The sequence below is a fragment of the Gopherus flavomarginatus genome, chromosome 6 (assembly GCF_025201925.1).
Source record: "Gopherus flavomarginatus isolate rGopFla2 chromosome 6, rGopFla2.mat.asm, whole genome shotgun sequence".
Lineage (NCBI taxonomy): Eukaryota > Metazoa > Chordata > Testudines > Testudinidae > Gopherus > Gopherus flavomarginatus.
Genome location: NC_066622.1, coordinates 25,294,634 through 25,308,738, shown reverse-complemented (window position 1 = coordinate 25,308,738; position 14,105 = coordinate 25,294,634). Strand labels below are relative to the sequence as shown.

The window sequence follows — 14,105 nt, the reverse complement described above, 5'->3', positions numbered from 1 at the left end:
CAGAGACAGACAACAGTGAGACCCCTGCTAGGTTCCAGCCACAGGTGACAGACTCCTAGGGGGCTTCTTCTCAGGGTTTCAGTGATGGTCGACAGCCTCTTGTGGGGACAGGGGCTAGGGGTATTCCATTTTCTCTTTGGGAAATATGATCATCCTGCGACTCCAAGCCGCAATGACCAGAGAGGGGCCCCCCTGCAGCTTCCAGCTGCTGCAGGCAGAGGGGGAACCCCACAGCTCTCAGCCACCATGGTGGCAGGGGAAACCATGGAGTCGCAATGGCAAAAGTCACAGACAGGTCATGGCTTCCATGAATTTTTATTGCCCCTGACCTATCAGTGACTTTTACTAAAAATAACCATTAGAAAATCTTAGCCTTAACAATATATATAGGACAGGTTTTAGCCAAGGAATGTATGTTAAGTATGTATTGAATTGTGAACTCTATATGGAAAATGCTTTTGAATGATGTATGTATGAATTAAAAATGACATATTTAGGCCTGATTTTTAGGTCCACACACCTATTTAAACAGGATTAAAGAGTAGGACAAAGATGTCCTTATATTACCTTTGTGCCTCCCTCGTTCTGGTACTTGGCCCTAACACAAATAAGAAAAATCTAAGGCCTGCTCTAATTTACACTTGGTTACCAATAGTCTCTAAGAGTCATTGAGGCAATACCACGTGAGAGTTTTTATGCTGACTTTTTGGCACCTCGGGAGCACTCCTCCAGCTGAGGTATTCCCCAGCAGCCAGGTCCATGTCCTTAGAGTTCCCTTTACATGTTGTAAAAAGACCATAACATAACAAAGACATTTACTCAGCAGGTATATGAAATACATTTGACTCTTTGGTAACAATTAAATCAAATTCAAAATGAACAAAATTTTAAAAGTAAGTTTGTATAGCACATCTTTTTATTTCTTTTTCTCTTCCTAATCTCAGCACCAGTGTTAGGGGGTTAGCAAGCAAGGCAATCACCTGTGGTGGCACACCACAGAGGGCCCAACGCAACAGGGCTCAGGCTTCAGCTTCAGCCCAATAGCAGGGCTCGGGCTTTAGAAACATTGCAGATGTGTGAGCAGGTAAAGGAGGCAGGGTAGGGGGCCCCCTCCTGAGTTTCTGCCCTGAGCCTCAGCAAGTCTAATGCCAGCCCTGCCTACTCTGCACTTTTCCTACATCTTGATGACTCTCTCCCCCACACACGTCTTTCTACCCTGCTTCAGTTTGTGTCTGCCTTGCTCCTTTCCTCCAGTCTCATAATCTCTTATCCTCTGAGCTCCTTCTATTCTCAGACTCACCTCCCACCCATGTGCCCAGAGTCCTGTGATCTCCTAGACTCTTTCCCCGACTCCAGGGTCTTGCTCCCCCAGTTGCCACTTAATTGTGTTAGGTCCTCTTACAAAATATCAGGGTTGGAAGGGACCTCAGGAGGTCATCTAGTCCAACCCCCTGCTCAAAGCAGGTCCAATCCCTAGACAGATTTTTGCCCCAGATCCCTAAATGGCCTCCTCAAGGATTGAGCTCATAATCCTGGGTTTAGCAGGACAATGCTCAAACCACTGAGTCACAGTGGGAGGGTACCCAGCCTGAAGGGAAGAGATAGACAGTGCTTCAACTGAGGTTTCACCAGTACTGAACAGACCAGGATAATTACTTCCTGTGTCTTTCATATGACTCCTGTTAATACACTGCAAAATGATATTAACTACGTGTAGACGTTAGTTATATATATTTAAAATAGTAGGATGAAAATCTAGCATGAAATACTGATCCCACTGAAATCAAAGGCAAAACTTGCATTGACTTCAGTTGGGCTAGGATTTCACCCTTTTAAGTTTTAGAGCTCATCTTCCAGGAATTTCCTCCATTATGTAACATTTTAAAGCTACCATTTTTGAATATTTAAATCGTTTACAGCTTCCTTGTGGGGTGAAAGAATTTTGTAAAAAATCACAGATAAAAATCAAGAACCTCAGTTTCTGTTGACAGGCTCAGTTAATGGGTAACTACAGTGGATATTCCCTAATAAAAACAGAATAAGGTAGTTGCACATTTTTTACCTTTGAAGAATAATCAAGCTTTATTGAGCTTTAAAGTAGCAGCAAGAAGTTACCAAATGAAGAAAGTTTATTTTAAAATTATTCCAATACATACATTTCACCTCGCAGGTTAAAACAAATATTGCCTGAGTAAGGACACCATGAACATGCTCCAGCAGTTTTGATTCAAGGTGCTAATGGGAGACATGGCTTAAAGTCCAAATATAAATGGTAAAAATGTAAAATCATGCTGCTCTGAACAACAAAGGTAATTTTTTTTTAAAAGTTAAAACAATTAAAATTTGTTCAAAGTTTAAAATTGTAACCAAAAAAATATCTATTTTAATTTATTGCTATGGGCTGCTGTTTGTACGGCGGGTGCTTTGGTTCAAGGTAGAGATAGTAACCAACAAAGTCCAGGTCCAGATTTCCTGAGTTTTACAGTGCACAGATCTGAGGTTTTAGTCCATGGCCATCTCTTGTTCAAATCACTGTTTTTATCTTATGAAAGCTTTATGCTTAGCTAAATTTAGGGGAGTTAAATGCCTTGCACAGTAACAAAGAAACACTAAAATTGCTCCTCTTCAGACCCCAAGGCTCTCATGTCCTTGCACTAGCTGGGATGCTCCTAAGTTTTGCAGAGAAGTCAGAGACTTGCCCATTCCCAAGCACTGGAATTCAAGGAAAATCTCCACTGCCAGTTACCAAAATAGAATATGGGTGGGTGGAAACTAACATCAAAGGGAAAAACATCAAGCAAGCTTTGTGTGTTTATATTGGATAGTAAATATATATCCTTTATTATTTTTGTATTAAACTCAATTTCTTGACCAGAAATCCCAGGAACTGTTGCGTTAATCAAAAGGTGCCAGTTACAGTGTTAAAGAGAGTTTTGTTTTAAATAAATGAACATCTTTGTCCTAGTAGGCCTGTACTCTATTATCCCTGTTTACTTGGAACTTTAGCTGACCCTAGTGCATTATTGATAATACTGAATTTTAGCTAGACCTTAGTGTGTTGTTAAATAATGGATTGTGTGTCTTTTGTACTCAACTCTTGACCCTTAAAGAAATGTCCAGAAAGGAACCACTTGTAACCTAGATGAGGCAGATGTTTTCTGCAATTAATAAAAGATAATTATCAAAAGATGCTTTAGGCTTATCAGGAATTACTTTAACAGATGATTTCTATTATAATGACTTGATTATCAATTACAAAATATCTATAAATTATTGGCTGAATGGATGTCTTTAGCTTATCAATTATGTAAATCATACACCATGAAATGCAGAAGTCCACAGTCAATAGTGCATTTTATTTTCTGTGAACACAGTCTATAAAGAGATGCCTGTTATTATAGATTTATGTTGTAATGGACAAAACAGTATAATTGATAAGTGATGCTCATAACTGTTCTGTAACTGTCTTACAAAATGGATAAAGGACACGAGGTATAGCAGGTGTACAGGTCTGTCACATCTTATGCTGAGGTTACATTCCACAGTCAGTGTGTAAAGTGAAAATCGTGTATAGTCAAAATTACATTGAGTGTAATGGCAGGCAGAATCGCCCGCACTACAGGCACAGTATTAAAATTGTTGTGTTTCTCTTTTTTTTGTTTTGTTTTTGCCGACCGTGTAAAGCTGAAATTGAGCATGTTAAATGCACATAAGATGCGACAGACCTGTATTCTAAAATCAATGTATCTGCACAATATTAATGTCTAAGTATTAAGAGCTTATTGTGGTCACACACACAGATGGTCCTGACAGTGATAATAAAAATTTTTCTTTGTTTTGAGCCGTATATAAGAGGTGAGTTTTGGGGAGTAGTCATAAGTGAACTCAAGGACACTATCCTACCTCACTTCTCCAGTCTCAGATCTGGTATACGTTTTGTTTTCTCTATTCTGCATAGCGCTGTAATAAGTATTGCTTGATTGCTTTACTTAAAGAAAACTTCAACTGAGTTAGTCATGACTTCATGACGTATTAAATCTGAATACACAACATCGTCAATGGTCAGGGCCTCAAAACTGGTAGAGATTTGGTTCCGCAGCAGAACCATACGGAACTGTTACACTCACACCATCCTTTGTCCATTCTCTTCTGATAAGACCATAGCTGCTGTCATGGTTAAAAAGCTAGCTGCACCTGTCTCCTTTCAGGTCTGAGTGCACCCCTGCAGACATTAATCCTTGTACCTTTACCTATCACAAGGTGGGATTGCACAATTCTCCCACTCTTAGACTGGGCCCTGGGGTACAGTATCCTGTGTATCAACTTATTATCCTATAGGCCCAACTGAGTTCAGGGACCTTTGAGGCTCCCAGCAGCTTTCAGGGAAGCAAGGAAGTAGCATAGCCTTTCCCCCGTCCCTGGGTGGGCTTGAACCACCATCCTTTCGGTTAACAGCCAAACACACTGACCCATTGTGCCACTGAGTTCAGGAACCTGTGGTTCTTCCCTTCAGGAGTTTGTGACCAGTGGCATATAGTGACAAAATGCCTTAATATCAAAGTTTTGCTTATTTTAGCAGTAACAACAAAGCTTTTAGAGAAAAAAGATGTTAAGATAGACATACATGTAGATTGTTTATCTTATCTAAAATCTTACCATCTCCTTATGGTAACCCAGGCAGGTGTAACTTCTTCGTACATCCCCAGTGTGGACTGTGTATCTCTCTCTGTTTCCCCTGAACTGCTGCTGCCTCTCTCTTTTGAGGATGCCCCTTTTTATCCTCCCAGAGTTCCTTTGTTCTTTTGTATTTGTGGGCCTTTTCCTGTCCTGGTCAAAACCACTGTTATAGGTTGGCTGGAGATGGAGGCAAAATCATCAAAACTAATAGTTCTTGTGTTGTCCTTTAACAACTTTTAACTGTTTGCTGAGAGGTGGCTGTATTGGGCCATTCTTTTCTTTCCTGCTTGTTTTTCCAGACAGTCCCCTATTACACTAAAAGCAATACATTCATACCGGAAGCATCCCAGGAACCAGGCCAACATACAGTATTCATAAATTGTCACAGGAGAGCTCCATATCTGTCACTGATGCTTCTATTTATTAGCTTGCAGAAAGCCCAAGCAGATTGTCTCCTCAATTCCCCCAGGCATTTTCAAAGGGTGAAAAGTAGGCAGAAGCATCTGGCATCATCTCACCTTCCTTCTGTGAGGTCATTGCCCTTCTTTCCTGATCATTTTTCCCTCTCTCTTCCTCCTTAGGACTTCTTCCCTTGTCTGTCCCCCCCAAAATGTCTTGTCCCCCCACTCACTGTTAATTCACCACTTTTTTCCTTATACTGCATCACCTTCCTTCCTCTCTCTGCTTCCCTTGTCTAGTGTTTTCCCCTTTCTTTCTCATCTACTCCACATCTCCCTGGAGTCTTCTCCCAGTCACATATCCTCACATTCTCCTTTGAGTCTAGTAGCGGCTGCTGCTGTGTGTGCGTGGGGGGTGAGGGAGGAGGAGAGAAGGGGGTGTCTTCCCTGCTGCTGTAGTGAGACAAATGATGAGGGTTCTGGCAGAGGGGCAAATAAGAAAGTGTCTCTGTAGGCTGCTGAACAGTTTCAACAATTCCTCAGTGCAGGAGATAATTTGGACATTTGATTTGCTGAACAAGTAACCTACATAAACATTCTAAAAGATGGACATTTATTTCCTTTTACAAAAATACATATTTTCAGTCAAGTGGTAATAGGCTGACACAACTGATGCCAGTTTACACAGTTCTAAGATATCATACAGTGCTTCAGTCAAATATTTAAAGATAATTTACCAGAGTAATGACCGCTTTTCAGTTTCAGGGTTAAAAATGCTAGTCATCAGCTGTGCAAAACAAATTGCATGTTAGAGATTAATTAATGCCATAGTGGTATAATTTAAATGACAGTCTTGATACAATTTGTTAAACTAACTTCTGATCATGAATGTTATATACACTGTAAAAGTATTAAAATACGTATTTTCTTAAAAATAACAATGTGACAGTTTATACCTAAATAAGACATTTTTAGAAAGATACTATGAAACATTTATCATACAAAGGCATTTTTTTCCATAGCAGAATTGCAACGTTACAAGACTTCTTATTCTACCCAAAGTACGTAAAGAAGAATCTTTTGATCATTGTGAACCACTTGTCATCTAAGAGTATAAAGTATGTACTGTATTTATTTGTACATCATGGCTTCATCTTATCCTGCTTGGAATGGATCCTCAAAGTCACTCTTTGCATGCAGAGCAAATATGCACTTCTTATACCAGTCTTAGTTTTCTTGGTTTAAGGTGATCTAGTGGCAACAAATTCTTGTTGCTTAATATAGAATGAAAAATGGATTATTTATGCATGTTTACTGTATGCATGTATTTTAAGTAGCTTAACTGTGCTGCAACTCTTTCTGGATATAGTCTCAACAATCCCCAAGATTCCTTCAGTTGAAAGTAATATAGTCTCCTCTCTCCTGCCCCATTTCCTCCTCCTAAAAAACAGTAACACAATCATTTCCTGGCCGGAGAGAGAAGCACACCTTAAGATTACTACTACAATGATCCTCAACTACAGTGGATTCTGTGCCAGCTAGCACTACTGACATCTATTACAGGATGAGCAACAGTAACATTAACACCTTGGTAATATTTAGTAAGCAACACTTTATATTTTGTGATGCAGACTATATATAGTTAAGATTAATGGAAACTTAAATCCTTAATTTCAGCAGTTCAGCTTTAAAATCATTTTAATTGTTCAATGACAAAAACACAACTAATCTAGGGTTAGCATTAAGGCCTGTGAAGACAATTACCCATTATCTGACTTTAAATGGACAAAGTTAAAGGAAAATATACGAGTTTCTCTTTCTTAGGATATATTTAACAGATGCCTTCTTTTCTGTCCAGAGGCAGACGTAATATAATCGTTGAAGAAAAAAAAAAAAGAGTAAAAAAGTAAAACAAGATTAATGGTCTATTTAATGCTTTCATTTGTCTCTGCTAATAGCAGTTCTATAAATCATAAAATTTTGATTTGCCAACACAATTCCTCAACTATTATGTACTTCATCCAAGTCACAATAGCATGGCAGTTAGTTTTTAACATCAGATTAAAAATATCTAAAGAAAGAAGGCTTTAAAAATAATTAGATATTACCTTAAATGGGATAGTCTCTTTACAAAGCCAATGTGAATGATGCTTCCCCCTGAGTTAACATTAATGTGCACAGCAGCACCAATTAAAAAAAAAAAAAATCTGCAATGCCAGCATTGCATTGTGGTCCTGCATGTTTCACAATTTCATATACCCACAGGTTGTTAATAAGAGCACTTGGTTTTAAACATAATGAACACAGAAATTCTTTAGTTCCATCAGTATTTAAGTGGAACCCCTGTAGGTTTCTATTTTAAAATAAAAGCTAAAAATTGTTTTTCCACTATTACTACTGTCAATTACAAGTGTTAGTATACCATTCGCAGCTCCAGTCCATTGATCTCTGCCAGTCTCTTCTGTGAAGCTTTGGAATATGTTGTGTGTTTGCGGCATACAAATCCTAATACAAATCATGTTGTACCAGTTTTGAGCAGAATATCCTGTAAGTCATCTGGGAGTGCTAGTATAATTGTATCAATGTGCATCTGTAGCTTTTCCATAGTGTCAGGTTTCATGGGTAGATGTTCTCTGTCAGCCTGGAACTATAGGAAGCACAATTAAACACATTTTTCAATTAAAAAACTGCAAGTGAATTTAACGTTCATAAAAGAAATCAGACTAATGGATCTGAAGTCCTCCATCTAATGAACAGGTACGTGGACAGTGGGAATGCAAACTTCCCCTCATACCACCAGCTTATTTCAACCTTGATTTGGACAGACTTCCAGGAATCAAGGCAAGTTTGGTTTCCGGGTTCATTTAGGACTCAGTCTTGCTCCTATTGGAGTCAGTGGCAAAACACTCATTGGCTTCACTGGGAGCAGGACTGAGCCCTTAATTTTGACATCTCTACTTAGATTGCAAACATCAGTAAGTGTAACTGGGTGGCTTGTTCCTCAAGGTATGGAGGGCCTAGGGCTAGCCAATCCTGATTACTGAATGAGTCACAAGTGAGATCAGGTGATTTTCCTATATAAGAGCAGCAGAAAGCCCAGGCCACTGCAAGGCGTGAGAAAGGCTCCTGCTGGAAAGATGCTGACATCAGGAGAGTTTTGAGGCCAGAGACCAATGAGTTGGAAATAGGATTTCCCTGATTGGGTATGGGCTTAGAGATGAGTGCCAGAAGGCTGAGCTCCAGCTTGGAAGAGATGGGACAACAGACTGGAACAGAAGAAGAGCTCTGGCTGTGACAGAAGATGCCAGAGCTAAGTATTAACTTTAGGGTTGTGGTGATGGATTGTATTTTGGGACCCTGAGGATTGTTTTGAACAGTTTCTATTATTAAACCAGCACTAGGCAGGGGTGATGTAAACCCAGAGAAAAGCCCGTGTGCAGTTATTTCAGGGGCCCTGAAGAGAGGAAAACAGAGGAAAGGTGCTGGAGAGCAACCTCTGGCCATGAGGGGGACACTCAGGAAGCCGTGGCTCCAGTTAAAGTGAGTTTTGAGATGTCAGCTAGGCACAGGACTGAAACAATCAATTAAACCATCTAAGTGCTGTTCAGCCACCAGCCTTCTGGTTACTGCTGAACTGGGCCATCCACATTTGAATTAGTGACCTAGATGATCACCATCAATCTTCTGAGCTATCAAAGTCTTGTGAGGAACATTCAGTTCAATTTGAAGTGGATGTAAAACACACAAACACACTCACTCTACAATATGAAGTGACAAATTTCATCTGTACTTACTATAGTTACATACCAGTTTATTCTTTAGCTTTAAGACAAGATCCACTATTTCTACTTCAGTATGTTTCTGACTCCAGAAAAGCAAGTCCTTTAAGGATAAAAATTCATAATGCTGAAATATTTACATACATAAAACACACAGTACTTTCAACAAAACCATTAATTTACTTTTGAAAAAATTCTAGTATATACCTCTACCCCGCTATAACGTGACCTGATATAACACGGGTTCGCATACAGCGCGGTAGCAGCGGGGCTCCGGCAGCGCTTTAAAGGGTCCGGGGCTCCAGCTGCTGCGGAGCCCAGGGCCCTTTAAAGCGCCACCAGAGCCCTGCTGCAGTCCTGCCGCCATTACGCCAGGGCTGCAGCAGCAGGGCTCGGGCAGCACTTTAAAGAGTCCAGGGCCCTTTAAATCAGCGCTGGAGCCCTGCCGCTGCTATCTGGGGCTGCAGTAGCGGGGCTCCGCCGGCGATTTAAAGGGCCTGGGGCTCCCTGTGGCCGGAGCCCCGGCTCTTTAAATCACTGCTGCAGCCCTGCCACCACTACCCTGATATAACGGCATTTCACCTATAACGCAGTAGGGATTTTTGGCTCCCTACGACTGCGTTATATTGGGATAGAGGTGTATTTAGAACATTACTGCAATATACTACTACTCACTATTTATGCATTTGTCATTTTAAGACAAACACAGGCTGGTCAATTTTATTTTCCAGCTCTCCAGCATTAGCACACCCTTTAGATTCCAAATGCTGCAGAGATTTTTTTTTTTAAAGTGTTTCAAACTGCAATTTAACTTTTTTTATTTTTATATTTTTAGTTGAAATAAAAAATTCTGACAAGTATCTCAATCTTTTTAATGATTACAGTTGACAGGTGGCGAGGAAAGAACACTTCTGAAACATGGAGCAAAGTTTTGATGTAAACATTTTTTTTATAAATCACTACAAGAAAAAAATCATATTTTTCTTACCTCATTACAGAGCGCTTCTAAATGGAGGGCCTCCAACTTCTGCGTCATTTCCTTCCTCCGGGTCCTGAACCAGCCATTGAAGTTTGGAGATTTCAAGAAATGTCTTTAATAAAACAGTGCAAACAAATTTATATTTTAAATTACATTCTCAATTCAATTCTTTCTTTTTCCTCCATCATCAAGTCTCTTACACAACTTCACAAGATTGTATAGTAGTTTTGTTGTGGGGAGGAGGAGGATATAAATATAAATTAGAAGGTTTTCATCTTTCAGAAAAATTATTAATTCTGCTTGGGAAGGAAAGTTATGTAGTGGAACACTGATTAAAAATGTCACTATTTCTGAAACAGGTTTCTGTGTCCCTTCAAAAAAACACCAAAAAGCCTTAGGCACTGAAGTTCTTATGAAGTCTTCAGGCATAGATGCTTGTATTTAAATGACTTGTCATTTTATTTGAAATGTTGATTATCAAAAACAATTTCATGTCCCCTGCCATTACTCTTTGGCGAAGTTTCCATTCTAATGAAAGGAAAGGTGATTGAGAACTAAAGAGTTTCATGACTATCGCTCTTGCTAGTTCTTCATGAGTTTAGGGGTTAATATAACACAGCTTCTTTGACCTTGGGATTCTTACTTCCCATATGGATAAGTATACGAGTACTATATAGCCATCTATTTCTGTTTATACAGATTATTCGTAAAGATTTATATTATGGTATCACCCAAGGACCAGGACCAGATTATGCTGGGTGCTGTGCAAACATATGTTAGAGACAAAACCTGTCCTGGAGGACTTCACAAAAGATAGAAAAATGGAGATAAAACATACAAACAAACATGGAGAAGGATTAACACAACTTGGTTAGTTCCTTTCTTTTTAAAATTAGGATAAAAAGACACAGTGAGGACTGGCCAAGTCTAAACGTATGGGAGTAGGAAAAACATCTGCCTATCCATGATCAGCAAGCAGGGTTTTGGAGGCATCACAGCAGAGGTGAGTGTTAAGGGGGCATGTGAGGGTATGTCTACATCTACAATTTTGCAGCGCTGGTTGTTACAGCTGTATTGGTACAGCTGTATAGGGCCAGCGCTGCACAGTGGCCACACTTACAGCAACCAGCGCTGCAAGTGGTGTTAGATGTGGCCACACTGCAGCGCTGTTGGGCGGCTTGCAGGGGGGTTCGGGGAACGCGAGAGCAAACCGCGGGGAAGGAGACCTGCTTGCAGGGGGGTTCGGGGAACGCGAGAGCAAACCGCGGGGAAGCAGGTCTCCTTCCCCGCGGTTTGCTCCGGTGTTCCCCGAACCCCCCCGCAAGCAGGTCTCCTTCCCCGCGGTTTGCTCCGGTGTTCCCCGACCCCCCCCCGCAAGCAGGTCTCCTTCCCCGCGGTTTGCTCCGGTGTTCCCCGACCCCCCCCCGCAAGCAGGTCTCCTTCCCCGCGGTTTGCTCTCGCGTTCCCCGAACCCCCCTGCAAGCAGGTCTCCTTCCCCGCGGTTTCCAGGGGGGTTCGGGGAACGCGAGAGCACACCACGGGGAAGGAGACCTGCTTGCGGGGGGGGTTCGGGGAACGCAAGAGCACACCGCGGGGAAGGAGACCTGCTTGCGGGGGGGGGTTCGGGGAACGCGAGAGCACACCGCGGGGAAGGAGACCTGCTTGCGGGGGGGGTTCGGGGAACGCGAGAGCACACCGCGGGGAAGGAGACCTGCTTGCGGGGGGGGTTCGGGGAACGCGAGAGCAAACCGCGGGGAAGGAGACCTGCTTGATTACCAGAGAGGCTTCCTCAGGTATGCTGGGATACCTGCTTATTCCACAGAGGTCAAGAAAAACGCTGGTGAGTGTCTACACCTGATGACCAGCGCTGGATCACCAGCGCTGGATCCTCTACACCCGAGGTTCGACCGGGTGTACGGCCAGCGCTGCAAACAGGGAGTGGCAGCGCTGGTAATGCCCTGCAGATGTGTACACCTCCTAAGTTGCAGCGCTGTAACCCCCTCACCAGCGCTGCAACTTTGTGGTGTAGACAAGGCCTGAAAGAAGATAAAGGTATTAGTTGTAACAATTATAGTAGAGATTTAAAAAAAACTGTATAAGGGGCCGCGTGGCAAAGATGCTTAAGGAAAAAGTTGTGAGATGGGCAGTAAAAGCTAAGAATTTTGGCAGAGTGAAGGCAGGGCTTGTCATAAACAGATAGTTAAGGGTTAATAGAACAGGAGTACTTCATGTCTCTTTTGCCTGTAAAGGGTTACAAATTCAGTGAGCCTGGCTGTCACCTGACCAGAGGACCAATCAGGGGACAGGATACTTTCAAATCTTGAGGGAGGGAAGTTTTTGTGTGTGCTGTTAGTTTTTGATTGTTGTTCACTCTGGGGGCCCAGAGGGACCAGACGTGCAACCAGGTTTCTCTCCAATCTCTTTGATACTGTCTCTTATATGTCCAGAATAGTGAGTACTAGGTAGCTAAGGCAAGGTAGGCTTATGTTTGTTTTCTTTATTTGCAAATGTGTATTTGGCTGGGAGGAGTTCAAATGTGTAGTTGGCTGAAAAGAGTTCAAATTTGTATTTTGCTGAAAGGATTTTAATTTGTACTTGTATACTTAGGCTGGGAGGGTATTCCCAGTGTGTATAGCTAAAAGACCCTGTACCTATTTCATTTTAAATTTACAAAGATAATTTTTACTCTTTTTTTTCTTTCTTTTATTAAAAGCTTTTTCTTGTTTAAGAACCTGATTGTTTTTTTATTCTGGTGAGACCACAGGGGACTGGGTCTGGATCCACCAGGGAATTGGTGGGGAGAAAGGAGGGAAGGGGGAGAGAAAGGTTAATTTTCTCTCTGTGTTAGGATTACTTTCTCTCTCAGGAAGAGTCTGGGAGGGGGAGAGAGAAGGAGGGGGGAAGGTGAATTTTCCTCTCTGTTTTAAGATTCAAGAAGTTTGAATCACAGTAATCTTCCAGGGTAACCCAGGGAGGGGAAGCCTGGGAGAGGCAACGGTGAGGGAAAGAGTTTACTTTCCTTGTGTTAAGATCCAGACGGACTGGGTCTTGGGGGTCCCCAGGCGAGGTTTTGTGGGGGACCGGAGTGTACTAGGCACTGGAATTCCTGGTTGGTGGTAGCGCTACAAGTACTAAGCTGGTAATTAAGCTTAGAGGAATTCATGCTGGTACCCCATCTTTTGGACGCTAAGGTTCAGAGTGGGGGTTTATACCATGACAGGGCTCAACGGTACAGTATGATACTAGGTCAGATAGGGTGAGGCTAAGTTGTCAAGGTCACAGGGTCAAGACAAAAAGTAATGTCTTGGGGGACTAGAGCAAGAACTCAAAGAAAACTATGATGTGGTCAGGAACATAAGCCAGGAAGATGATCTTACCAATTGCATTTTGAAAGACAGAAGCATTTTTTAAAAAGAACCTATCATTGTACATAAGAACGGCCATACTGGGTCAACCCAAAGGTCCATCTAGCCCAGTATCCTGTCTTCCGACAGTGGCCAATGCCAGGTGCCCCAGAGGGAATGAACAGAACAGGTAATCATCAAGTGATCCATCCCCTGTAAACTATTCCCAGCTTCTGGCAAACAGAGGCTAGGGACACCATCCCTGCTGATCCTGGCTAACAGCCACTGATGGATTTATCCTCTGTGAGTTTATCTAGTTCTCTTTTGAACCCTGTTATAGTCTTGACCTTTACAACATCCTCTGGCAAGGAGTTCCACAGGTTGACTGTGCATTGTGTGAAAAAATACTTACTTTGTTTTAAATCTACTGCCTATTAATTTCATTTGGTGACCCCTAGTTCTTGTGTTAGGAGGAGGAGTAAATAACACTTCCTTGTTAACTTTCTCTACACCAGTCATGATTTTATAGACCTCTATCATATCTCCCCTTAGTCGTCTCTTTTCCAAGCTGAAAAGTCCCAGTATTAATCTCTCCTCATATGGCAGCCATTCCATACCCCTAATCATTTTTGTTGCCCTTTTCTGAATCTTTTCCAATCTTTTTTGAGATGGGGTGACCACATCTGCATGCGGCATTCAAGATGTGGGCATACCATGGATTTACATAGAGACAATATGATATTTTCTGTCTTATTATCTATCCCTTTCTTAATGATTCCCAACAGTCTCTTCACTTTTTTGACTGCTGTTACAAATTGAGTGGATGTTTTCAGAGAACTATCCACAATGACTCCAAGATCTCTTTCTTGAGTGGTAACAGCTAACTTAGATCCCATCATTTTATATGTATAGTTGGAATTATGTTTTC

The 14,105-nt window shown here is 41.7% G+C and overlaps 1 protein-coding gene across 4 annotated transcripts in view; it reads right to left on the bottom strand.

Annotated features, from left to right (window-relative positions):
• Nucleotides 1-5,667: 5,667 nt before the first annotated feature.
• Nucleotides 5,668-14,105, bottom strand: part of DENND6A (DENN domain containing 6A) — a 53,920-nt gene continuing 45,482 nt past the window's right edge. For 3 of the 4 annotated variants that reach the window (XM_050958462.1, XM_050958465.1, XM_050958464.1), the window contains 3 exons: nt 9,843-9,945; nt 8,883-8,957; nt 5,668-7,722 (listed from right to left, as the gene is read on the bottom strand). In XM_050958462.1, the coding sequence (XP_050814419.1) occupies nt 7,591-7,722; nt 8,883-8,957; nt 9,843-9,945 (310 nt within the window). In that variant the 3' untranslated portion in view covers nt 5,668-7,590. Of the gene's footprint in view, nt 7,723-8,869; nt 8,958-9,842; nt 9,946-14,105 lie in introns of all 4 variants that reach the window. The other variant, XM_050958463.1, reaches the window with a different exon arrangement.